Source organism: Typopeltis vanoorti, chromosome 14 (genome assembly GCF_054136105.1).
Source record: "Typopeltis vanoorti isolate ZY-2024b chromosome 14, IOZ_Tvanoo_1.0, whole genome shotgun sequence".
Lineage (NCBI taxonomy): Eukaryota > Metazoa > Arthropoda > Arachnida > Uropygi > Thelyphonidae > Typopeltis > Typopeltis vanoorti.
Genome location: NC_143562.1, coordinates 42,252,664 through 42,278,085, shown reverse-complemented (window position 1 = coordinate 42,278,085; position 25,422 = coordinate 42,252,664). Strand labels below are relative to the sequence as shown.

The 25,422-nt window shown below is 36.3% G+C and overlaps 1 protein-coding gene across 2 annotated transcripts in view; it reads left to right on the top strand.

The window, feature by feature from the left end:
- Positions 1 to 25,422, top strand: part of LOC150099405 (NAD(P)H oxidoreductase RTN4IP1, mitochondrial-like) — a 289,878-nt gene that overhangs the window by 257,286 nt on the left and 7,170 nt on the right. For both annotated transcript variants that reach the window (XM_090404050.1, XM_090404049.1), the window contains exon 9: positions 10,441 to 10,533. In XM_090404050.1, the coding sequence (XP_090260176.1) occupies positions 10,441 to 10,533 (93 nt within the window). The remainder of the gene's footprint in view (positions 1 to 10,440; positions 10,534 to 25,422) is intronic.

Sequence of the window (25,422 nt, the reverse complement as noted above, 5' to 3'; positions counted from 1 at the left end):
TACAACAAGCAAATGAAACCAAATCAAAAAATTTAACGATCTTTATACAAAACGTTTTAAGTCAAAACCTTCTCTACCAGACAGCAAAGTTATTTTTAATTTATTGGATCACGTATTAACAAAACCAGAGATCAATATACTTAAAAAAGGTTTCAATTTTGCGATTGAAACCTTTTAAACCTGATCATGTCCCTAAAATGGATATCATTTGTAATATAGAAAAGGCAGTCTCGTCATTACCGGAACCCATAGCTAATGATATTAGATTAAGTAGTATCATCCTCTCATCTTCCAGAACTCCTAACAAAAATATCACTACTCTGGAAAAAAGAACATTGTATAGTTTGAAGAAAAAGAAAGACATTATCATATTGAAGGCAGATAAGGGAAATTCAAGTGATTATAAATACCAGTGATTACGAAGATAAGATTAACAGCTTACTGTCGGATACATCAACCTACCGTGTCCTAGTCACAGATCCAACACTAAAGAATCACAATGACACCAACGATTTAATATGTCACATGGTGAACTGGTCTATAGACTTAAAACGAAGATTGAAATCCATGCATCCACTAACATCAAGACTATATGGTACTCCTAAGGTACACAAAAATGGAATACCACTATGCCCGATTGTAGATGGAATCGATTCGCCAACTTATCTATTATCTAAACACCTGGCAGGCCTCCTCAAACCACACATCCATAATTCCGATACTAATATACGAAATTCGCAACATTTCGTTGAGAAACTGAACAACATCTCTATCTCCAATACCGATCTACTCACCAGCCTGGATGTTACATCTTTATTCACTAACATCCCTGTGGAGGAAATCATCACATTTTAGGAAGTTTGCTCCCACAAGACATTACTTCTCTGTTCCGTCATTGTTTAACATCAAACTTTTTCTTATGGAATAAAACCATATATCAGCAATTGACTAGCCTTGCAATGGGTAGCCCCCCCCCCTCTCTCCATCTTGTGCTGATCTCTTTATGGAGGTTTTTGAAAGTAAAATCTTATCTCAAGCAGACCCTAAACCCACAGTATGGTGGAGATATGTGGACGATATCTTTATTGTTTGGAACCACACAAAAAAGGACCTGTTCGACTTTCTTAACAAAATCAACTCTCTACTGGACACTTTAATTAAGAAGCTTCCGAATGGTGGTATCAACCTCTCAGTTTACCGCAAACCTACCAATACAGGACATTATTTACATTTCACTTCCTGCCACCACATTTCTCAGAAACTTAGTATTGTACACATGCTGAAGAACCATGCCTCTCGCTCTCTCTCTCTCTCTCCTTACAACAGATCAACAAGACCTCCAGGAAGAACTATCCCTGATATCTACCAACCTTACCATGAATGGATTTCCTCAAAGACTCGTCCACAAGATATTTTTCTCTGAACCCCTGGCAAAGGCAATGAGATGATATACGTTATGTTTCTACCATCGTCATCCCATACTTAGGGACAGGTTCCAGTAAGATTGCAAGACTCCTTAGACCACATAAAATAAGAGTGTCCTTTAAATCTACAGAAACAATTAGACAATTCTTAAGATCTCAAAAAGATAGCCATCCTTTCTCCAAATATGCTGGAGTTTATAGCATACCCTGCTCGTGCGGCTTGAATTATATTGGCCAAACTTCAAGAAGCCTTGAAATTAGGCAAAAAGAACACATAGGTGACATCAATAATAACAGAGAAGAAAAATCGGGGTTAGCTTTTCATTTTTCAAGAACAAACCATACCATAGAGTGGGATAGAAGCACAATTCCTTATATAGAGGATGACTTCCATTCCCGAATTTTTGAAGAGGCCACAACAGTTGCCCGCTGTATAAATTAATGTTAATTTGATTATAAAATATATTTATTGTAAATAACTGTAATTTAATTAATATGTATTTGTGGTATGAAAAAACTTCCTTGTTTTGCATGAAGCATGTGAGATTTACTATTTTCAAGCAAAATGCCATAATGACAACATGTAATGGCAGGTTATTTTTCTTGCTGAAATGAAAACTGGAAGTATGATGTTGGATGTTTTTCCACTTGATTATACTATAAATTAAAGATATCCAAGAATTCATTTACTTGGTTTAATCCTTTCACATCACTTGCTTTAGTATCCCATACTACAGCAAAGCACATGTCCTTGCAGACATGTATAATGCTATGCATTATCGGAGGGGTTACTACCCAGACCAGTTTCGACCTTTATTGAGGTCTCATCAGTGGGAGCCAGACCCAGAGGTGATATGGATCCTTGCAGACATGTATAATGTCCTTGCGGATTATACATGTCTGCAAGGATATGCGTTTTGCATTATGGGATACTAAGGTAAGTGATGTGAAGTCATTAACTTCTATATACGAGTTGCCCCAGTCCTGAAAATACTTCAGATGCATACTTTGTTTGCTTACACTTGGATAAAGGATTAAACCAAGTAAATGATTTCTTGATATCTTTAATTTATGGAAGTGTGATGCATAGTGGAGTGAGAACTGCTTAATACTGCTGTGAGAGAAATGAGGGTATTTTTGGAAATTGATAAGATATTAAGTCTTTCATACAGAAAGACAAACATTTACAAGTTGTTATGTTACAAACTACCAATAATGGCAGGACAGATGTTAGTGGTAGAAGATAGGTTATGTTTTGTTTTTTTTAATTTTTATTATATAGAAAGAAAAATAATAAAGTTCTGAACCTTAAAGGAGATAAAAGGCCAAAAGAAAGTAAAGATGATTGGTTTATGTTTTGACTTTTAGAGAAAACTGGCTACTAAAATTGCAGGTGTTTTTTTGTGATTCTTTAAAAGGTAATGCTGTAGGATTAAGGATTTCAGATGCAGTTTTTATTTCCCAAGAGTTTGAAATAACACCTCCTTAATAAATTTTTTGGCAGCCATCCATTGTCAAATAACTTAACTGTGAATAAGATGATGATGTAAATTGAAAAAAAAAGTGTAAATTATGGGAAGCAAATAATATATGAGGGTTGTCTGAAAAGTTCTCAACCTAACAATGAAAAACGAATTTATAATTTCAAAATTCTTTTTATTTTTCAACATAATCTCCCTTAAGACTAATACATTTATTCCAGCGATGCTCCAGCATCATTATCCCATCCCTGTAGTGGTTTTCAGTAAGATCGGCAAAACAATTCATACAACTTCCAACAATTCATAGTGCAGATCCCTTAATATATTCCCATTGACAAAACACCTTTGTGGGCAGGTGCATTGTCCTGATGAAAGATGATTTTTTCTTCTTCTTCAAACCGGGTCTTTTCTCACAAATTTTTTCGTCTAGTCTAGTTAAAAGATCGGAATAATATTCCCGGGTTATTGTTTTAAATAATAAATTTAGTTTAATCCTTTATCCAAGTGTATGCAAACAAAGTTTGCACCTGAAGTATCTTCAGGACTGAGGCAACTCATAGTAAAGGTGGACCAAGCTCTCATCACTCCTTGTCTCAGTATCTCCCATAATGCAAAGCACATCTCCTTGTAGACATGTATAATGCTATGCATTAAGGGAAGGGCCAGTACACATTTTGGCAACTGGTATAAGTAAATATGACCTCTCCATTGCTTCTGGCTGCCACTGACGAGACCTCAATAATGGTCTAAACCGGTCTGGGTAGTGGCCCTTCCCTTAATGTATATCATTATACATGTCCTCAAGGAGATGTGCTTTGCATTATGGGAGATACTGAGACAAGGCGTGATGAGAGCTTGGTCCACCTTTACTACGAGTTGCCTCAGTCCTGAAGATACTGCAGGTGCAAACTTTGCTTGCATACACTTGGATAAAGGATTAAAATAAACTTCCAACATTATTGTTTTACTCTTTTCAAGATAATTAATAAACAAAATGACTTTAGCATACCAAAACACTGATGCCATGACCTTTCCCTGCTGAAGGAACCGACTTTGTCTTCTTTGGCGCTGAACAACTGGCTTCTGTCCACTGTTTTGACTGCTGTTTGGATTCTGGTGTGTAATGGTGAATCCAAGTCTCATCCATAATATATCCTACATGTTCTTTTGAAATGCCTGTAGTCTCAGTAATTTCATGCACTTTGACTCGTCGGTCACCCAATACCACATCATGCACTTGATCAATGATTTCTGGTGTTGTTACACTTTTTGAACGTCCTTCGCGTGGATCATCTTGAAGGCTGGTACGGCCACATTTAAAATCGGCAGCCCATTTCTTAATTCTCGAAAACGAAGGAGAAGAGTGCCCATAAACTTTTATGAACGTCCAATGAATTTCTTTCAGCATTAAACGTTCTTTTACAAAGAATTTTATAACCGCACGATACTCAATTTTATCCATTTCAAGGGATGCAGACAACACTTTTACTTCAGACAGCTGTATAAAACAAACTATTTGATAGAATGACTTGTAATTTGTACCAACTTAGAAAAAAAAAATCTTGCTGATAGTGTTGCCATCTATGGTCGAAGCCGAGAATTTTTCAGACCATTCTTATACCTACAGCCATGCTTGTTCTCCATTTGTTGCACCATAATTTGTATATAATTAATGTGTATGTAATATTTAGCAATTATGAATTGAATCCGATTAGATAACTCCAAAATTGCCATTTCATCTTCATGTCTTCAACTTCCAATTAAACTTTAGTATGTGTGTGTGTGTCAGATATACTAAAAAATGATTTTACACATAAAAAAATATTTATTGCCTCTAATATTTTTCTGCTTGTTACAGAGAGAGAACAAGAAAGAACGATTAAAAAATGACATTAGCATGCATATATTACTATTCAAGCTGTATACACTTCTCTCATACACTACTCATTGGTTCCTTTCCTCTAATAACATGTTCTCTTCTCATATAGCAGCATATGAGAGAAGTGTATAATTATCTAGCATAAGGATTATATATCGTAAAAAAATATTTTTTAAAAAGAAAACTTTAAAAGAAGTTAGTGACATCTTATGGTAATCACTTTCCAAAACTTGAATATAAACATAGTCTGAATAACTCAGATTTGGATGTTGAAGTAATGTATCACCATTCATGTTTCTGAGAGACAATAAGCATATTAGTATATGATACTTTTTTGTGGTTTATCACAGCACAACAGGTAAAAAAAATTTGTAATGTTATAAGGCAGCGTTTCCCATGTGGTGGGTCACGAAATGTTGCCTAAAAAAACTCTCGAAAACCTAGGTGTTTCATTTTGGGTTTTCTTTTGTTTCATGAAACTCTAAAATACAAGAAAATAGTGTTTAATTGGGACTAATGAATAAATAATTTAATTAATAGAGATGAAAAATGCGATCCATCTGTGTCGCCATTTCACAGTCTCTTTGTTTGCGGTAAAGTAGCTCAACTAATGGCGAGGCTGTGCGATGGCAACCCTTCCACCAGCCGAATCGTTTGGTGGTCTGGCGTTTGTTTTACTCGCCTGCCACGTACTCACTCTAGTTCAGTTTGAGTTAAGCATCAAGAGAGAGCGTATTCTTTTGTATTTACTGATTACGTACCTTGCCTGGTGGGTCGGCTGAACAACCGTAATTATTATAATTGTTTCTAAATAATTTATTTCATTCTTAAATATAGAAACCGATTGGAAGTCAAACTGGATTTAAGAATAAAGTTATCATCTTTTCCTCCAAACCTGAAGTTTCTAGTTAACAAACAACAGCATCACACTTCTCATTAATAAATTACTTGGCTTTAGTTTAATTTCTTTATATTTTTGTAAGAGGAAATGCTTCTTTATTATAATAATAATAATAAACGAAAACTCTATGAACATTCAAATCTGTTTTATTTTACCTATTGGCCATAAAAATTTTAGTGGGTCATAAAGATGAGCCATGGGAAAAAAGTTTGGGAAACCTTGTTATAAGGTATTGTGAAAATATCTATGACTAACACATATGTTAAATAAATACATCCAAGAGATTTAAATGTTAAACTAGGGGGGCTCTGGCACCTATGGTGCTCAACCCCCTGATTCTGGGCTGGTAGGTCATGACTGATTATATAATCAGTCATATATATGCGAGTTTTATATGGAGTTGCCCTTGTGTTGCACTACCTTTAGGAGAGAGCTACCTACCAATGGTAGTGCAACACCAGGCAACTCATAGCAAAGGTGGAGGAAGCATCACGCATTTCGTCGCCTTCCAAAAATCATGGATAGAGCTACCTATCCATTGGTAGTGCAACACTAGGCAACTCGTACCTACCAAGCTGACGTCACATCCGTAACGAATTTATGTCACATTTTGGCTTATCTTAAATTCCTGGAAACCTCTAATTAAAGGAACTTTAATGGAAGAAAGATAAATAAAGTAAGAAAAAATAATTTCATGAATATATATAAATAATATTTATAATCCTGCATAATCATAAATAAACTAAATAAATCTTCTAACACCTTTTTATTTTATATAGAGTAGATATATAACTCGAATTTTGAAGACTCGACCTTCAGGGTAGCCCCTGAGTTTCAAATAACTTGAAAAAAACGTGACAGAAAAACATTACACAAAAAGGTTTATCATTATATATATATATATAGGGTAGATTAATAAATTTTGCTTTTGCAGAATTTAAAATGCAAGTGTTGCATCTAAAGGGTGTTAGGGCAGGAGGAAGGTGGATGTCAGAGTTTTACAATGCTTACAATAAAAGGAAGCTCTAAATCAAATTTGGTAGTCCTAGATTTTCCAAATAAATCAACTAAACTGCAGGCTCAACCAAACATGTATTTGGTTGAAAAAGTTAGAAAATATGAAAGCTCAAATAAAAAAAAAACATAGAAAACTACGATTAAAAATATAATCTTTTATTAAATAATATTCTTAATTCCAGTTTTCTATTATTTTTCAATTTGCAGAATTCTGTTCCACTGATACTACCCATAGCACTGCTCTGAGCAGATGCTTTCTTTCCAACAACCATTCACTGCAACCTTAATTACCGTTCCCTAAGGCAGGGGTGTTCAGCCCGTCGATCACGGAGCGATTTTTGGTTGATCTCTTGTGTATTCCTCCTTACTTACAAATTTAATTAAAACTGAAAACAATATTTTATTTATCATTATTTTGTATTATTTTTAATTTGCTTTAAATGTATTGCTATTTTATTTATTTTTCATTAAAATTGTCAAATCAGTAATTTTCTTATAAGTCCGGTTTTTGAATTAATTTGGATCAGTGGAAGTCAAACAGCGAGTCGAGTGAATACGATTATAAGCAAAGTGTAAAAACTCGATTGTAGCTTAAATATTCCAAAGCACGTTACATCGATTTTTTACTTAGGTTAAGTCCCAAGTGAATATTGTAAAAAAATAAATTTTGTTTGTCTCGGTATAGTTTGTATTAGATGTTTTTGTAAATAACTCTTTTGAAGCTAAGTATATACTGCTTTAATAAGAGTATGTTAGAGTGTTAAAAACAAAGGCAATGTTTTTTGTCACCGAAGCTGTACATGGCGGCATTAGAAAGATTGTTATTGAAACTTGTATGTATGAGAAAGGCTTGCAAGCTCTAAGTGTAAACATCTCCGAAGTCAGTCAGAAAGAGTTCAAACAACTTTTCGATGGCCGGCAACTTACAATCAAAAGAAAGCGGAGGAGAACAAAAGGTGTGCCGAACTTAAAACTTAAGATGAAAGACTTGTACCGATTCTTTGGGGGTTGCCAAACTTCATGCGAGGTCTCAGAAGAGACCTAATAAAAAGGGACTGAAACAAGCAGAAGGGGTCCCGGTTCCAGAATTGCTGTCAGAGAGGAGGCCACCCAGTCCAGAGTCGCCATCAGAGAGACTGCCCGGATCCACGTTGCTTGAGAGAGGAGCTTCTCCCTTCCAGAAAGGAGTTTCTCGGGTCGAGATTTCACTAGAGAGAGACTACTTCTAGAACATAGACAAGGTTTCAATTTGCCAAAAGGAAGAGCTCAAATTGCCGGAGAAAAGTTTATGACCAAGTTAATGTCAGACATTCACCAGTGTGTTGCGTTTTCATTACAATTTGATGAATCAAACAACTTCACTGATATTGCTCAGTTAATGATATTTATTCGCATGGTATTTCAAGATTATTCAAGTAAAGAAGAACTTTTGAAAATTATACCATTATTGGGAAAGGAGTAGAGGAGAAGACATTTTTTTGGCATTTGATGAATTTGTGAAACAACACAAACTTCCACTTTTTAAACTTGTGTCTATTACTACTGATGGTGCTCCTGCAGTGATAGATAATAAATCAGGCTTCATTTCATTATGTAAAAACGATGACAAATATCCAGATTTTTTAAAGTGCCACTGTATTATTCACCAACAAGTACTGTGTAGTAAAAGATTAAACACAAAAGATGTTTTGGATATTACATTTAAAATTGTAAATTCTGTTCGAGAAAAAGCCCTGCAATGGCGGTATTTAAATTACAGGCAGATGATGATAGGGAACTTCTGTTGTACAATAATGTTCGCTGGCTCAGCAGAAGTCAATTTTTAGAAAGATTTCTTGTATTAATTAACGATATAAAAAATTTTCTTGATGAAAAAGGAGATTTTGAACCACAATTGAGTGATAAAAGATGGTTGTCACTTATCATTTTTTAGTAGATTTCTGTAAGAAATTAAGCAATTTAAATTTAGAGTTACAAGGTAGAGATAAAAATTTAATTGACATGTTAAGTTCAATAAAAACTTTCCAACAATACTTACTTTTATTAAAGAAAAATATAAATGACCGCGAATTTAGACATCTCCCATATTAAATAAAAATTTTTGAACAAAATCAAGAAATGCTTCGCTATGATTTAAAAGAATTTATACGTGAAATAGAATTAGTTGAGGAAGAAATAAATTCAAGATTTAAAGATTTTAATAAAACTGAAATGATTGTATCTTTTATCAATAATCCATTTCAAGAAAACTTGAACATCACAGAAATTTAAAATAAAATTAGTGGGCTGTTTGATATAAACCAAGCTGAAGTAGAACTTGAGATAATAAACATTTAGAATAGTTTACATTTAAAATCAATAAACAATGAAGTCATTTGGAAGCATGCACATGAAAAATTCCCAATATTAACTGATATTGCGCGAAAAATTCTGTCGTGTTTCGGATCGACATACTCGTCAGAATCCGCTTTTTCAAATATGACCGTCATAAAAAATCAATTAAGAAACCAAATTACAAATGATCATTTGGATGATTGTCTGCGATTGGCCACTTCTTCATATCAACTTGACTATGAAAATATTGCGAGGTCCAAACAATGCCAAATTTCACATTAACTTTTTTTTTTTTAATCAACCAGTATTTTCTGTAACTTGTGAGTTTGTAATCAATCTGTTGTCTTTTCTAACTTTGTTTCCCAAAATAGAGAAATAAATATTTTATTCCAATATATTTTTTTTTGTTGTATTAAAATAATTAAAAGTGATAAATAAATTTTTAAATACACAAATAAAATTTTTAGTTGTGTATTTGTGCGTAATCAGATATCAGGTTTGGGGAACATGATCTATATAAGAGAGTAGATCGCTGAATAACTTTTTATAGAAAAGTAGCTTGTGTAGTAAAAAAAGGTTGAACACCACTGCCCTAAGGCATATCATTTTACGTCTGTTGGCACAGCTGTTCAGTATGTTTCTTGTGATGGCTAGTTTAAATTAAAATAAATGTGTCTTCAATTGGCTAAATAATGAACACTATTAGAACATAGTTTGATGTGGTTTGCTATAGTATTTTAAACCTTCATCTAGCTATAAACATTCACATCTTTTCAATATGTTATGGTGCATCAATTTCTTTTGTTGTAATAGTGTTTTGTGTGGTCAACATTTCCTGTAACTGTTCAAAAATTTTGCTAATAGCTTTTGAATTCACAGGATGTTTTATGCTGCAACTGTAGTTCATTAAAAAAAGGAAGAGAATACCATTTCGTAAAAGGAGGAGATAAAAAAAAACTTTCCCATGAGAGAGAGATTGATAGTTATTGTATTTCAAAGTGAGATGGTTTCATGCACTCCTTGAGGATGCTTAGGGGAAACTGATTAAATATGGAAACATTTCTTAAAATTGGAGGTATGAAGTCCTTGAAAACATTCATTTTTAGAGTATGGCTAATGTACTTATAGGTTTTACAACTTTTCATCAGTGGAATTCACATTAAAAAATTAATTAAATAAGTTTTAAACTTGTTATTTAATCCCAACAACTTCAGGACATTCCCACACACACACACACACCTCATATAAATATTAACTAAAGACAGTATTATGACATTCAGTTTAGTGTTATGTGGTATTATTAAGAATCTTGATGTCTATAAAATTTTCAGCATCAGTAAACTTAAAATTTTATTGATGATATTATTTTAAATCAGAAAGATCAGTAATTCTAAACTCTTTCAGGGATTAAGAGATGGTCGAAGCATGAGATGGGCATTTTTCACTCCGAATCAACATGGTTTACGAAAAATCGCAAAAATGGTGGACAACAATGAGGTAGGACTGTTTCTAAGAACTGCTATTAAGGAAGTGTGTGTGTGTGTGTGGAGGAAGAGTGAAATAATGTCCAATTGCTAAATGTTTAGTAATGGGACATTATTTCACTCCTCCTCTATATGATATCGGAGATCTACATGTGCCAGGTTTTTTAACAAAAGATGATGAAACCTGTTATAGGATCATACCTTTTTTCTTGTTATGTTGATGCAGTTTTTTTAACATTTCTGATGACTTTAAATACTGTGATGCAGAAACCATAATCAGTGTAAGCCATTGTTGTGTATTACCATAGTACCTGATACATTGTCTTTGGATGTGCTACTAGTTCTGATTTATAACCCCCCCCCCACCATATCCTCATGTGTCCTGCACAAACCAGTGATCTTGTATACTCCTGTTGAGTGACAAATAGGGAGGTTCCAGAGGTCAAAGAAGACTTGAGATCTTGTTTAGCAGGGAAAAACCAACTACCTCCATACTAAACATGATTTAATTCTCATATTAAGGTTTTATCACTTAGCTCTTTGCTTGGAATGAAGTGTTTCATCAGTATTTCAGTAAAAGTGCTGATCAAAAGAATAGCAGCATGATATAACGGATGAATGAATGAAGAGCTGGCTGTAATTAGGGAGATAGCATGGTTACGTGGAGTGATATACAGGACAAAGCAGGAGCTGCAACAAATGCGGAAACATCTGACAAGTGGATTAGCTGATATCAGAAAGAAAGCAGTGTGAGAAAAGAAAAATGAATGTGTGACTAAGAGAGAGAGAGAGAAAAATTAAGGGGGAAGTTCTGTATGCTGATTCTATCATAAGAGGTATGATTGGTGAGAGATTGAGAAAATCATACTTCCCAGGTGCAAAAAGTGTTAGTGAGGCTATTAGAGCACAAAAGGGTAAAGTGAAAGAGTGAAAGATCATTTTGGCTGGAATGAATGATTTGAAAGGAAAAAAGTATGGCATGAGGAAGGACATGAAAGAATTACTGAAAGTAGCAAAATAAAACAGTGAGAGAGTTAAGATAGTGAGTCTGTCGCCACAGAGTAGAGTAGAGCTGAGAAGGAGGGTCATAATAGTGAATGACTCAATGCATAGGTTATGCCGAGGAATAATGTGGAGTTTGTAGATGTGTGGAGTGAGTTTGATGGGCGAAAGGACTTATACAAGAAGCATGGTTTGCATCCAAATTTTTGCTGTTCAGAGTGTGGAAAAAGTATTGTTGAATGAAGTGAAAGTGGATGTGCAAAATCAGGGAAATGAGCTTTTAGGGAGGAAGCTATTGAGTGGATATGCTGATATCAGTGAGGCAGTTGGGTGTAAAAATGTGTATAAAATGCCCAAGTTAATACCACTGGTTACAAACCAGAATGGGATAGTTAGTGTTGGAAGTTTTTTCCACTTGGTTAGATTATAATAAATTTAGTTTAATCCTTTATCCAAGTGTAAGCAAACAAAGTTTGCACTTGAAGTATCTTCAGGACTGAGGCAACTCGTGGTAAAGGTAGACCAAGCTCTCATCACTACTTGTCTTAGTATCTCCCATAATGCAGTCTCCCATTATACATGTCTGCAAGGAGATGTGCTTTGCATTATTATGGGAGATACTAAGACAAGTAGTGATGAGAGCTTGGTCCACCTTTACCACAAGTTGCCTCAGTCCTGAAGATACTTCAGGTGCAAACTTTGTTTGCTTACACTTGGATAAAGGATTAAAGGGATAGTTAGTATTGAAGTATCAGGATGGTGGTGGGCCTAATGGGCTTTTGCACTTTATGTACACTAATGCCAGGAGCATTCAGACCAAAGGGAGGAATTTTTGGCATTAGTTACTTCATCCTGGCGAAAGGATTTTTATATATCTTCACATTCTCTCCCATAGAATATAGATTCTATGGGATAGAATGTGAAGGGCATAGTGTATTCACGGAGGAATAGAGAGAAAAGAATAGGAGTATTATTATTGATAGCCAATGAACTGCAACCAAAGAGAGTAGAAGTTCAACTGCAGGTCAGTGAAACTAGCACACCTGAGGTCGTCTGGTGTGAGATAGAGGCCAGCAGAACAAAATATACAGTTGGATGCTTTTGTAGACGATAGCAAGCATCGGCAAATAAGCTCATTGAGTGGAGCCTCCCCTCCGGCAGGTAATTATTATGGGGAAATTTCAACTATGGGAACATAGATTGGAAGGAGGAGAGGATATGGGAGGAAGGAAATGGAATTTATGCAGTTACTAAGGGATAATTACCTGAGACAGTTTTTGATGGAATATATTAGGAATTTGCGAGCACTTGATCTAGTAATGTCATCTGAGAATTTGTCTATAACCAACGACCACATTGGTGAGACATATGGTCTTGACCTGGGAGGTGGCTAAATGTTTGGAATTCTCAGTGAAGATGGGGGGTATATGTCGAATTACAGGGCTCATAAGGATGACAAGCTTAGGAGATTGCTTGGTTCAGTGCCATGGCATGTGAAACTGCAAGGGCTGGATGTTGATAGTGCATGGAAAGTGGAAAGTAATGGCAAACTGCATACCTAGTCAGGAGAGTATGCTGCAAGTAAAAGGAAGAATGTTTGGCAGAATGATTTGAATGAATGCCGGTGGTAGGGAGGTAACTGAATCAGTTGAAATAGTAGAATTAGTAGATGAACACTTTGCAAGAGTATATCAGGTAGAGATATTGCAGTGAAAGAGAGAGGTAAAGATTTATATGGGAACGAAGGTAATGCATACATAGCATATTACAGAACTTTGATGTGAATGCAGCTGTGTGGGTAGATAATATACCAGCTCGAGGTTTACATGAAGGTGCTAGGGAATTGTCAGTGCCTTTGACCACAAGTCTCAGCTCTGGGTTAGTTCCATTGCATACTGATCGATCAGCATATCAGAAGTTGTCAAGGTACTGGAGAAGTTGGTCAAGAGCAAAATACAGGAATGGATAGATGGAAATGGGACACTGTATGGGGAACAACATGGTTTTGTTAAGGGTAGGTTGTGCCTCATTAACTTGCTCATGTTTTTTTTACAGTGACAGCTGAGTTGAATAAAGGTAATGGGTTTACAGCGATACTGCTGAACTTTGCAAAAGCCTTTGACAGGATACCACATGGAATTCTAATCAATAAACTGCAGCACATGGGGAGGGCTGTTGGATTAGTGAGGTGGATAAGAGGGTGGCTGATGGAGAGAAATTAGAGAGTAGTTTATTCAGGAGTAGAGTCCAAAAGAAGATGGCACATCACAAGCTTCATGCCACTGAGCTGTTCTTGGGCCACTAATGTTTAATTTGTACATTAATGATATAGGAAATGATCTGACAGGAACTGATCAGTTGTTTGCTGATGATGCAAAATTGGGTAGATCAATACAGATGATGATAAAATACTGAAGGTTGATTTTGATAGGCTGGATCTGGGCAAAGGAGAATGGATGTCAGTTTAATGTGATAAAGTGTAAGGTTATGCGTTTTTCAGTGAAAAGGTTACCAGCTATATACCACATTGATGGGACTGTATTCTAGGAAATTGACGAAGCCAGAAATTTTGGAGTGTTAGTAGATACGAAGTTTAACTTTAGAGGGTACACAGCAAAAGTGGCTAAAGCAAATCATTGGATTACTTGGTTACTGAAGAATAATTTGATGAGCAGAGACAAGCAGGTTATTATTCCTCTTTATTGAGCCTTGATAAGACCCCATCTTCACTACTGCATGTAGATCTGGTCACCTGGGTTCCCAGGCGAGGATGAGGTGAAGAGAATCCAGAGGTGAGTGACCAAGATGGTAGCAGGTTTATTGAATGAACCTTACAAGAACAAGTTGAAGATTAGTGGGTTACAGAATTTGGTCAACAGACAGAAAAGGGGTGATATGATTGAGACATACAAATTACTGAAGGGTTTTTACAAGATTAATACACAGGAAAATTTTCAGAACAGGTCTGGTGGTGGGACTAGGGGCCAACCTTGGAAACTGAGCAAGGGTGTTAGAACCAGACTTTTTGCTTGGATTGGTTATTGAGTGGAATAGATTGCCAGTGTCTGTGAATGAATTCAAAGCAAAGTATGATAGATGCTGTGCAAATGTTGGATAGTGCTTGGCATATTGTTTAGGATCTCCCTCGATGAGTCTAAGGACTCCATGGAGTAGCCCATAATAATAATAATAATCATTTCATCTCAGTCACCAAGACATCTTTGGTGAGGGAGGGTGAATACAATATGAAAGTTGTAATGTGCAGAAGTGGAAGAGAATGAGGGACCCCCCCCCTCTGTGGGCCCTTGTTAGTACATTTGAAGGGTGAGATGTCTAAGAATTATAGTTTTCTCCATACCTTAAGAAGTTTTACAGAACCATATTTACTGAGATTTGTTGTTGATGAAATAATTAGGAAAAAATTATTAATATTATTATTACACACTCCATGGAATCAGCAGACTAGAGGTTCATTCAACTGACAACATATTTATTATTACTATTATTATTACTATTATTACGGGCAACTCCAGGGAGTCATTAGACTCATCGAGGGAGGCCCCAAATCATATTCATCACAACTATCTGACATTCATGCAGTATCTATCATACCTCGCCTTAAACTCATTCACTGTCACAGCATCCACTACAGACTCAGGGAGCGCATTCCACTCATTCACTACTCTAAAAGTAAAGAACCCAGCTCTAACACCTTTACTAACCACACTTTTGCCCAGTTTCAATGGATGTCCCCTAGTCCTCCCACAACCAGCCCTGTTCTCAAAAATATCTTCTGAATTAATTTTATAGAAACCTTTCAGTAATTTGAATGTCTCAATCATATCTCCCCTCCTCCGCCTATCAACCAATTTTTGCAACCCACAAATCCTCAACCTGTTCTCATACGGTTCATTCCACAGACCTGCTATCATCTTGGTCACTCGCCTCTGGATCCTCTCCACCTCCTCCCCATCAAGAAGAAACCTAGGTGACCAAATCTGAGCACAGTAGTCTAGATGGGGTCTTATCAAGGCTCGATAGAGAGGAACAATAACCTGCTTGTCTCTGCTTGTCAACGTATTCTTCAGCAACCAAGTGATTTGATGAGCTGTTTTGGTCACTTTTGCAATGTGTCCCCTAAATTTCAATTCCTTATCCACCAACACTCCTAAATCTCGTGCCTCATCAATTTCCTGGAGCTGGGTTCCACCAATGCAGTAAACTGCCGCCAATCTTTTCACCTCAAAATGCATAACCTTACATTTTGCCACATTAAACTGACATCCATTCTCCTTAGCCCAGACCTCCAATCTATCCAAATCATCCTGCAAAATTTTGACGTCATCTGCATTCACTATTGCCCTACCCAACTTCGCATCATCCGCAAACAAATGAACTGTTCCTCTCAGATCCTTTCCTATATCATTTATGAACAAATTAAACAGCAGTGGTCCAAGAACAGATCCTCGTGGCACACCACTAGTCACAGGCCGTCTTGTGGACTCTACTCCCGAGTAAACCACTCTCTGATATCTCTCCGTCAACCACCCTCCTATCCATCTTACCAACCCTATGTCCATTCCCATATGCTGCAATTTACTGATTAGAATTCCATGTGGAATCCTGTCAAAGGCCTTGGCAGGGTCCAGTAGAATCACCGTAAACCCATTACCCTTATCCAGTTCAGCCGTCACTGTGTTATAATACGTGAGCAAGTTACTGAGGCATGACCTACCCTTCACAAAACCATGCTCTCCCCGATACAGTATCCCATTTTCTTCTATCCAATCTTGTATTTTCCTCTTGACTATTTTCTCTAAGACCTTGACAATGATTTCTGATATGCTAATCGGTCGGTAATTTACAACAGCAGTCTTGGAACCACCTTTATGCAGTGGAACTATTTTCCCCTCTTTCCACCCGCTTGGGACTAACCCAGACCCGAGACTCAAATTAAACAAAATGGTCAAGGGTACTGACAATTCTTTAGCTGCTTCTCGTACAACACGAGCTGGTATACCATCCAATCCCACAGATGTATTGACATTGAGGTTATGCAATAGACTACTCACCTCCACTTCATTAACCACAATTCCCGTATAATCTACTGGTTTATTCGTTTCTGCAATGTCACCACCTGGATGATATACTTTTGCAAAGTGCTCACTCAGTAACTCAACTATCTCAACTGATTCAGTTACCTCCCTACCATCGGCATTCTTTAAAATCAATCTGCCATGTACATTTTTCCTTTTACTTGCTACATATCTAAAAAACTGTTTAGGATTTTCTTTAGCCTGCATGGCCAATGTTCTTTCGTAATCCTTTTTTGCTTTTCTTACCACACTCGTCACCCTTCTGGCCTGCGCTTTATACCGTTCATGTGCCTGCCGGTCACCCTTCTCCTTAAATTCCCTCCATAGTTGTTTCTTTTTTTGCAACTCAAGCTTAATGGTGTTATTCATCCATTTAACCCCTACTTGATTTATTATTCGGACTCTAGGTATACAGTCAGCCATTGCTTCATGCAAGCACTTCTTAACTACCTCCCATGCACTATCAACTTCTAGTCCTTGCAGTTGTACATGCCATGGCACTGAACCAATCAAACTCCTAAGCTTGTCGTACTTTCCCGCCCGATAATTCCACATGTACCCTGTCTTAATTGAAAATTCTACACCTTTAGCCACCTCCCAAGTTAAGACCCTATGATCACTCTCACCGATTGGTGGCAATGTGGTCATATTTGTTACAGCCAAATCCTCAGATGTAATTACTAGGTCAAGCACTCTCTGACCCCTAGTATTTTCCATTACATGCTGTCGCAGATAGTTATCCCTTAATAACCGCATAAAATCCAGTTCCTTTCTCCCGTGTGTCCTCTCCTCACTCCAATCAATGCGACCATAGTTGAAATCTCCCATAATAATCACCCTCCTTCCACCCATTTCTTCTATTTGCTTGTGCATACTGTCACCACCATCTTTTCCATCACCTGGTCTATAGCAGCACCCAATTGTATATTTAGTTCTGCTAGCCACAATCTCACACCAAATGGCCTCAAATGTGCTCTTTTCTCTATCCTGCAATTCAACTTCTATTCTCCTTGGCTGGAGCTCATCAGCTATCATCAACAATACTCCTCCCCCCATTTTATTCTCTCTGTCATTCCTGAACACACTATACCCATCACATTCAATCCCACTAGTTATATCATCTACAGTCAGCCATGTTTCACTAATACCTATAACCTGTGGTCTGGAAGTGCCAACCATGGCCAAAAACTCTTCCTTCTTGTTCCTAATACTCCTAGTATTAGTACATGAATTTAAGACCCCCATTAGCCCCAACCCTACCTTGATGCCTTATATTAACTATCCCACTCTGATTTGTTGTCCTTATTTGCTCTGGCATATTATATTCATTCTTACATTCAACTGCCTCCTTAAGGACTGTATCTCTACCCCCCCCTAACAAATCTAGTTTCCCTGAATTTGCACATCCACTACATTCAGCAACACTTTCTCAAGTCTTCTTACACCGTAACCATTCAAATGCAAGCCATCCATCTTATATAGATCCTTTCGCCCATCAAACTCACTCCACACATCCACAAATTCCACACCACTCGTCATACATAACCCACGCATAAAGTCATTTGCAATTATAGCCCTCCTTTTAAACATTTCACTGTCATACCGTGGCAAATGACTAATCATTCTAACTCTCTCACTCTTTTCTTTTGCTACCTCAAACAATTCATTCAGGTCTTCTATCATTTCCATTTTATCTCCTTTCAAATCATTCGTACCTGCCACAACAATCATTTCTTTCACCGTTTCCTTTTGCTCTCTAATAGACGCAGTTACGTCCTTTATGGTCGCACCAGGTTGGTACGATTTTGTCAAGTCCTCTACTAACACACCTCGTACTAACGAGTCTCCATACAGCACTCTATCCTTCATTTTGTTCATGTTCACATTCATACGTCTATTTTTCCTGTCATACCTTTTATTATTGGTTGGTTCATTCAGTCTACTTTTATTCATGCACTCTAGCTGCTGTTTTCCTCTTTCTATCGCACTATTCAACAATGCGATCTCACTCAATGCATCTATCTCATCTTTTTTGTTCTCTGAGAAACCATTTATACTATCATTCACACTTTCTACATTCACACTCTCACAATTTTCATGTACAACCTTGCCGTTTCTTGTCATATCCCTATTTCCTTCATTTTGAAGGTTGACAAAAATATCACACTCACGATCCGAAATACACTTCAATTCCGCATTCTCCCTACATTTTCTACACACATTCAATCCTTTATCATCATCTAACCACACTCGGCAAAGCGTACATTTCACAGCTAGTACACTGACTCATTTCTTTTATGCTACCGTTCTTAGATAACGATGGCAAACCTTCATTACTGGCCGCCATTTTCCTACGCACAGGTGCCATATTTATCTGTAACGTGTTTTGTCAAATTAAATGTTATAACACACCAAAAATAGACGCACTAAAATACGCAAGGCAAACAAAACAAAACTACACAATATTAAGTAATTTGTATCGATAACTGAAAATGATACTTATCTTATCTGGAGCTTGCACGAACACTACTCATTACGAATTCATCTAGCGGCGACTTCCGACATAGATTATGTTATAAAACACTTAGTACACTAACCACGTTAATAAAGCTCTAATAATATACCAAAATTATTGAATCCAAAACACCAAAACAAAAAAAATTGAATCCAAAACACCAATAAATCAACAAAAAACACAAATCTCTCAGGAGCTCTCCGATAGCACGACTGTTCACCAGCTAGCCTCGACACCAACCTAAATTTATCATATAGAATCTTAAAATCCTTAACACTCCTTCCATTAACAATATATTCTGGTAATGCATTCCATTCACTGACAATTCTCCATGTAAAAAAATCTACTCCTCACACCTCTCTTCACCACACTTTTACATAACTTCCAGGGAGGACCTCTGGTTCTCACCTTCTACTCTTTTTATAATCCTCTGGATTAATGTAATAAAATCCTCTAACTTAAATGTCACTATCATATCACCTCTCTCCATAACCAGCATTCCAAAGTCCTGACATTGTCTTAGTCACTTGCCTCTTAACCCTCTCCAATGTCTCCACATCACACTGAAAACTACAGGACCAGATCTGAACACAGTAGTCCAAGTGTGGTCTGACCAGTGTCTTATGCAGTAGCACAACCACTTCCTTATCCCTACATTAGAGTACTTCTTATCATAGCAGCACTACTAGCAATATGCCCTCTAAGCTTCAGTTCGCTGTCAACCATCACTCCCAAATCTCTAATCTCATCCACTATAGGGCACCATCGATATAGTACACAGCCTTATATTTCTGCACTTCAAAATGCAACACTTTGTACTTAACGATATTAAAACTACAATCTTACTTCTTTGTCCAAGTAAAAAGTCTATTCAAATCTTCCTGAAGGGAATTAACATGAACGGTGCTACTTATAATTCTTCCCAACTTTGCATCAGCAAACAACTAAAGATCCCCAGTCAGTCCACGTGATATATTGTTGAACAGGAGGCCAAGAACAGAACCCTAGGGCACACCATTGGTCACCCTCCTTTTTTGAGACTCTGCTCCATCGTACACAACCTGCTGGTATTGTTCAGAGAGCCAATCTGTAATCCATTTAGCCAATATACTATCTGTAAAAAATCCTCTTCAGCTTGTACACCAATTTATCATATGGTTATCTATCAAACACTTTTGCAAAGTCCAAGAATATCACTGTATATGATTCTCTCTTATCTAACACACTTGTTACCTTATCATAAAGAATGCTATGTCCATAAACCCAATCCTGTATTCTATTTCCTTACCAGTCTCTCCAACACCTTGACCACAATCATAATTATACAGACTGGCCTATAGTTGGAGACTTCTGTCTTAGAACCATTTTTGTGCAGTGGTACTATTTTGCCTTCTTTCCACTCTTTAGGAACACTACCCCTGCAAGACTTTCATTAAATAACCAGGTCAAGGGCATAGCCAACTGTGGTGCACATTCTTTAACAATACATGGTGATATGTCATCCATTCCCACAGCCTTATTAACATCCAACTTAACCAACATCTGATACACCTCTGATTCTTTCACTTCCAATTCTCCTAATACTTGCCTCTCTTCTATATATTGCAGGGTGTCATTTACACCAGTATGATATACTCTGATGAAGTGCTCATTCAATAATTCCACTATATCCTTTGCAGCTGTTATTCTGCTGGCATGACTATCCACCAGCGTTAATCTGCCATAATTATTCTTCCTCTTGCTTGCCATATAGCAGAAAAATTCCCTTGAGTTAAACTTGGCCTGACCAGCCATTCTCCTCTCATATTGCACCCTTTCTTTCTTCACCATGCTTGTCACCTTTCTAGCTGGTGCTTTATACTCTCCATGGATCCGATCATCACCAACTGTCTTGTACCTTCTCCATAATATTTTCTTTTCCAGCACAGCTTGCTTGATTTCACTGTTCATCCATTTCACTCCTACTCTATTTATTCGCTTAACCCTTGGTATGCAATCATACATTACTTTTGTCAGATATACTGCCTTGTGAGTTTCCATGCATTGTCAACATCTTTCCCACTCAGGTCATCTACCCAACGTACTGATGCTAACTGACTACAGAGCTTCGTATAATCACCTGCTTTATACTTCCACATGTATCCATTTTTGGGAATAACCTTTTCTTGTTTCATCACTTCCCAAACAAGTACCTCATGATCACTCTCGCCAACCAGCAGCAGTATCAGTACTTTATTAACAACTATGTCTTGTGAAGTTATCACTAAATCCAAAACATTAAAGCCTGTATTTGCTCAATCACATGCTGCTTAAGATACTTATCTCTCAGAAATTTGCTCTCCTTGTTCCCATACACTATTTCCTCCTTCCATTCTATATTCCTCTAATTAAAGTCTCCCATCAGGATCACTTTTTTTTTACATGCCCAACTAATTTGCCTAAACATTTCACAATCGATATTCTCTGCATTTCCTAGCCTATAATCAGATCATGTAGGATGCAGCACAGAGGAATTTGAAAAAAGGTGGTCAAAATTTAGAAGTGCAGTATATGAGATAGCAAATGAGATTATTCCAAAAATTAAATACAATAAGAAAAACCCATGTGTGACAGAATCGATATTAGAACTTATGAAAGACGAAAAAAATAAAAATACACAACAGTATAAAATACTCAGTAAAATGCTAAAAAAATGGATGCAGGAAGGCTAAAGACAAGTGGCTAAATGAAAAATGTAAAGAAATAGAGAAATTAGATAATAAACACAATAGTAAAGAAATGCATAAGTCAATCCAAGCTCTGACAAATAAAAGGAAAACTTTTGCCCATAATCTTTATATAAAAGATCAAAATGGAAAAATAGAAACACAAGATATCATAAATACACGATTAATGATCTAAAGGTTATTTTTAATAATATATATGATACAGGATACATTCCCGATGATCTAAGAACATTCATCTTTGTCACTACCCCCAAAATTTCAATAACTTTTGAATGTTCAGAATATAGACTAATAAGTTTAACAAGCCATGTTACAAAACTGAGAATAATCCTAGAAAGAATAAAAGGCACTTTGTCAATAGAAATAGAAGACGCTCATCAGGTTTTCAAAAAGACAAACGTACAAGAGAAGAAATTTTCAATTTGAAGACATTTTGCAAAAGAAGCCTTAATAACCAGAAAAGCATATATCTTTTTTTGATTACACCAAAGCATTTGATTTAATAGATCACAAGAAATTAATACATATCCTACAGAATAATGGGTTAAAAAAGGAAAAGATCTATATATAATTGCAAATAGGTACTGGAATCAAATGGCCTTGATAAGATACAAAAATGCATATTCTGATAGCTTTGAAATCAAAAAAAGGAGTAAGACAGGAATGTGTCTTATCACCCTTACTGCATAATATATATAGTGAACAAGTTTTTAAAGATATTGCAGAATTGAATACAAGTCAGGGGTAGGAACTTCAACAACTTCAGGTATGCAGATGACACCGTCCTTATTGCTGAATCTGAAATTGATCTACAAAACTTAGTTACAGAAATTTACAACAGAAGCTTAGACATGGGATTAATTATTAACCTGAAGAAAACAAAGTGCATGATTATATCAAAAGAACCAATAAATAAGAAGCTAAATTATTATTATTATTCCGGGCAACTCCAAGGAGTCGACAGACTCATCGAGAGAGGCCCTAATACAACTGTTAACCAAAAGAAAATTCAACAGGTTCAGCCTTTTATATTTGGGACAAATATTTACAGATTGGGAGAGTTAAGATTAACAAGTGTTCTCTGCCAGGTTGGCAGGAAAAAGACCAAGATATAGGTGGATTGATATGGTAAAAAAGTGCCTTAGATAGAAATATAAGATCTGATAGAGTCTTGACAGGTAACAGATTGAGTTGGAAGAAAATTGTAGATAGGAAGTTAGTAATGATGTAAATTTTTCATGTATTACTATCATATCCTGTACAACCCTTGAGGGTATATGTCAGGAATTTGATGATGATTATATTTACAGAGTGAGGAAATTCCCTTATAGAGATAGCACCTTTCCATGCCTTTTCAACAATATGGTATTATAAACTCTAATTAACAACACCATCAATTAGGCTTCCCTCACAGCTGAATTCAGCGGATCTCCTTACCTTACCTAATCCTTACCTAATAGTGACAGTTCTAAAAAATGTGTATATATATACACTTGTTCATTTCCCTATTGCATATCCACTCTGTTTCTAAGATATTTCTAAGATACCTCAGAAAAAAAAATTCTTAGGACTTTTTGAAAGCAATATAACCTTTGGACTACTTTCAAACTCCATATCAAACTGGCTGTTCTTATCTGATCCCCTAAACACCATCTTCCTCCCCTCTCAATTTCAGGTATATGCACAAGGTTCGTTGTTTGTGCAACTTGTTTTGGTCAGACTGGAAGTGTTCACCTAGAAGAACCTAAGACATACATCCACTGGCTCAATTATGGTCATTCACCCTGTGCAGAATCAAACTAGAGTTAAAAGAAAATCTATGTTTCACTGCAGTAAATACAACCATGAAACACTTTTTCGGAATCAGCAGTGGATCTTAAAATCAAACTCAACCTCAATAAATATGGTTATGTAAAACTTCCCACAATATCGGAAACTATAATTCTTAGACCAACCCACAGCCATTGCTACATCCACTTGCCCATAGAGAGCACTCCTATTATGACTTTAGAGTTTCAGTCTAAGTAAAACACTTCACCAAAGACTAGAGACCGCAGATATGAGAGTCCTGAGAAAGATTAGAGGTGTGACAGATGGCATCAATGGCAATATCATATTAAAAACGAGAATACTTGGAAAGAACTTGACATTGTCAACATCCAGGAATGCATTAGCAGAGCTAATCTCAGGAGGTATGGTCACTTAAAAGATGAGCACGTGTTCTCTGCCAGGTTGGATGGAAAAACACCCAGAGGAAGACCAAGTATAGGTGGATTAATATGGTAAAAAGTGCCTTAGAAGAGAGACGTATAAGATCTGATAATGTTGGAGTCTTGACAGATAACAGACTGATTTGGAGGAGAATTGTAGATAGGAAGTTAGTAATGATGTAAATTTTTCACACAGTACTATCATATCCCATACATCCCTTGAGGGTACATGCCAAGAATTTGATGATGATGAGTTTCAGTCTAATCTCACCCACTTATTTCTTGTGCTGTTTTGTGCACACATTACGATTCTCATATTGTGTGACTGAGATAAAATACTGAGATCATTAAACCTTTGTTTAATTTATTCCAAGCTGTCATCATTCCTATTAAACCTTAATATAAGCTTCATCCAGCATTTAGGCCTAAATACCCAAAGGCATGATTAGATTATTAGGTTTTCTGTGTTCGTTATACTATACCCTCAGATGGTAAAGGATGTTATGAAGTAGCATCCCTTTACTTGCTCTATCTATATCAGAGAAGGCCAACCTTTTACATTCCATGCACCAATTTTTTCATGTAAGAGTTCAGATGCACTATACAACTTGTATCCTGTAAAAATGTTAATATAGACATATTTAATATATATATATATGTGATAAACATTCATTTGATTTTTGAGTCTGTTTGATTTCACCAAGCTTTTAATGTTTGGAGTTAAATTAGTTACTGAGAGCAGCAAAGAATTCTTCACATTTGAATCAGTCAATCACGACCTCATCTCATTTTGTTTTTAATCAATTTCATGGCTGAAAACGCTTGTTCACATTTGTATGTCGTTGTGAAACAACAGATATAACTGGGTAAATTTTCTTAATTCTGGAAAATGATCGCCAAAAATTAATCATGTCGGAAGCATTTGGGACTGAGGGGAAGCTCATCAAATTTCGTATTCAGTAATAAATTTGTTTTCAAATCAATAAGTTCCATATGTATGTTGCTAGGCATCTTCATAATTTTTTCTTCGCTGTGAAAATCGGTTTATAAATGCAAGTATGCAGTCCTCTTTAGCAAAATCACAAAAATGACTTTCAACTGACTTGCAATAATCTGATTTTTTTTTTATATATTCTGTAAAATTGCCATTATCTTCAGCACATTCACTCTGCTCTTTTAAGTGTGGAAACTGGCCCAAATCTTCATTTTTCAACTGAGAAGTAAACAGTGTTAACTTCATCTTAGTCTTTAGTTTTAACTTCATCATTTACTAAGCTAGGAAATAATTTGTTCTTGCCCTGTAGTTTTAAATTTAGATCATTGAGTGAGATGGCTGGTAACACTCCTAAAAAT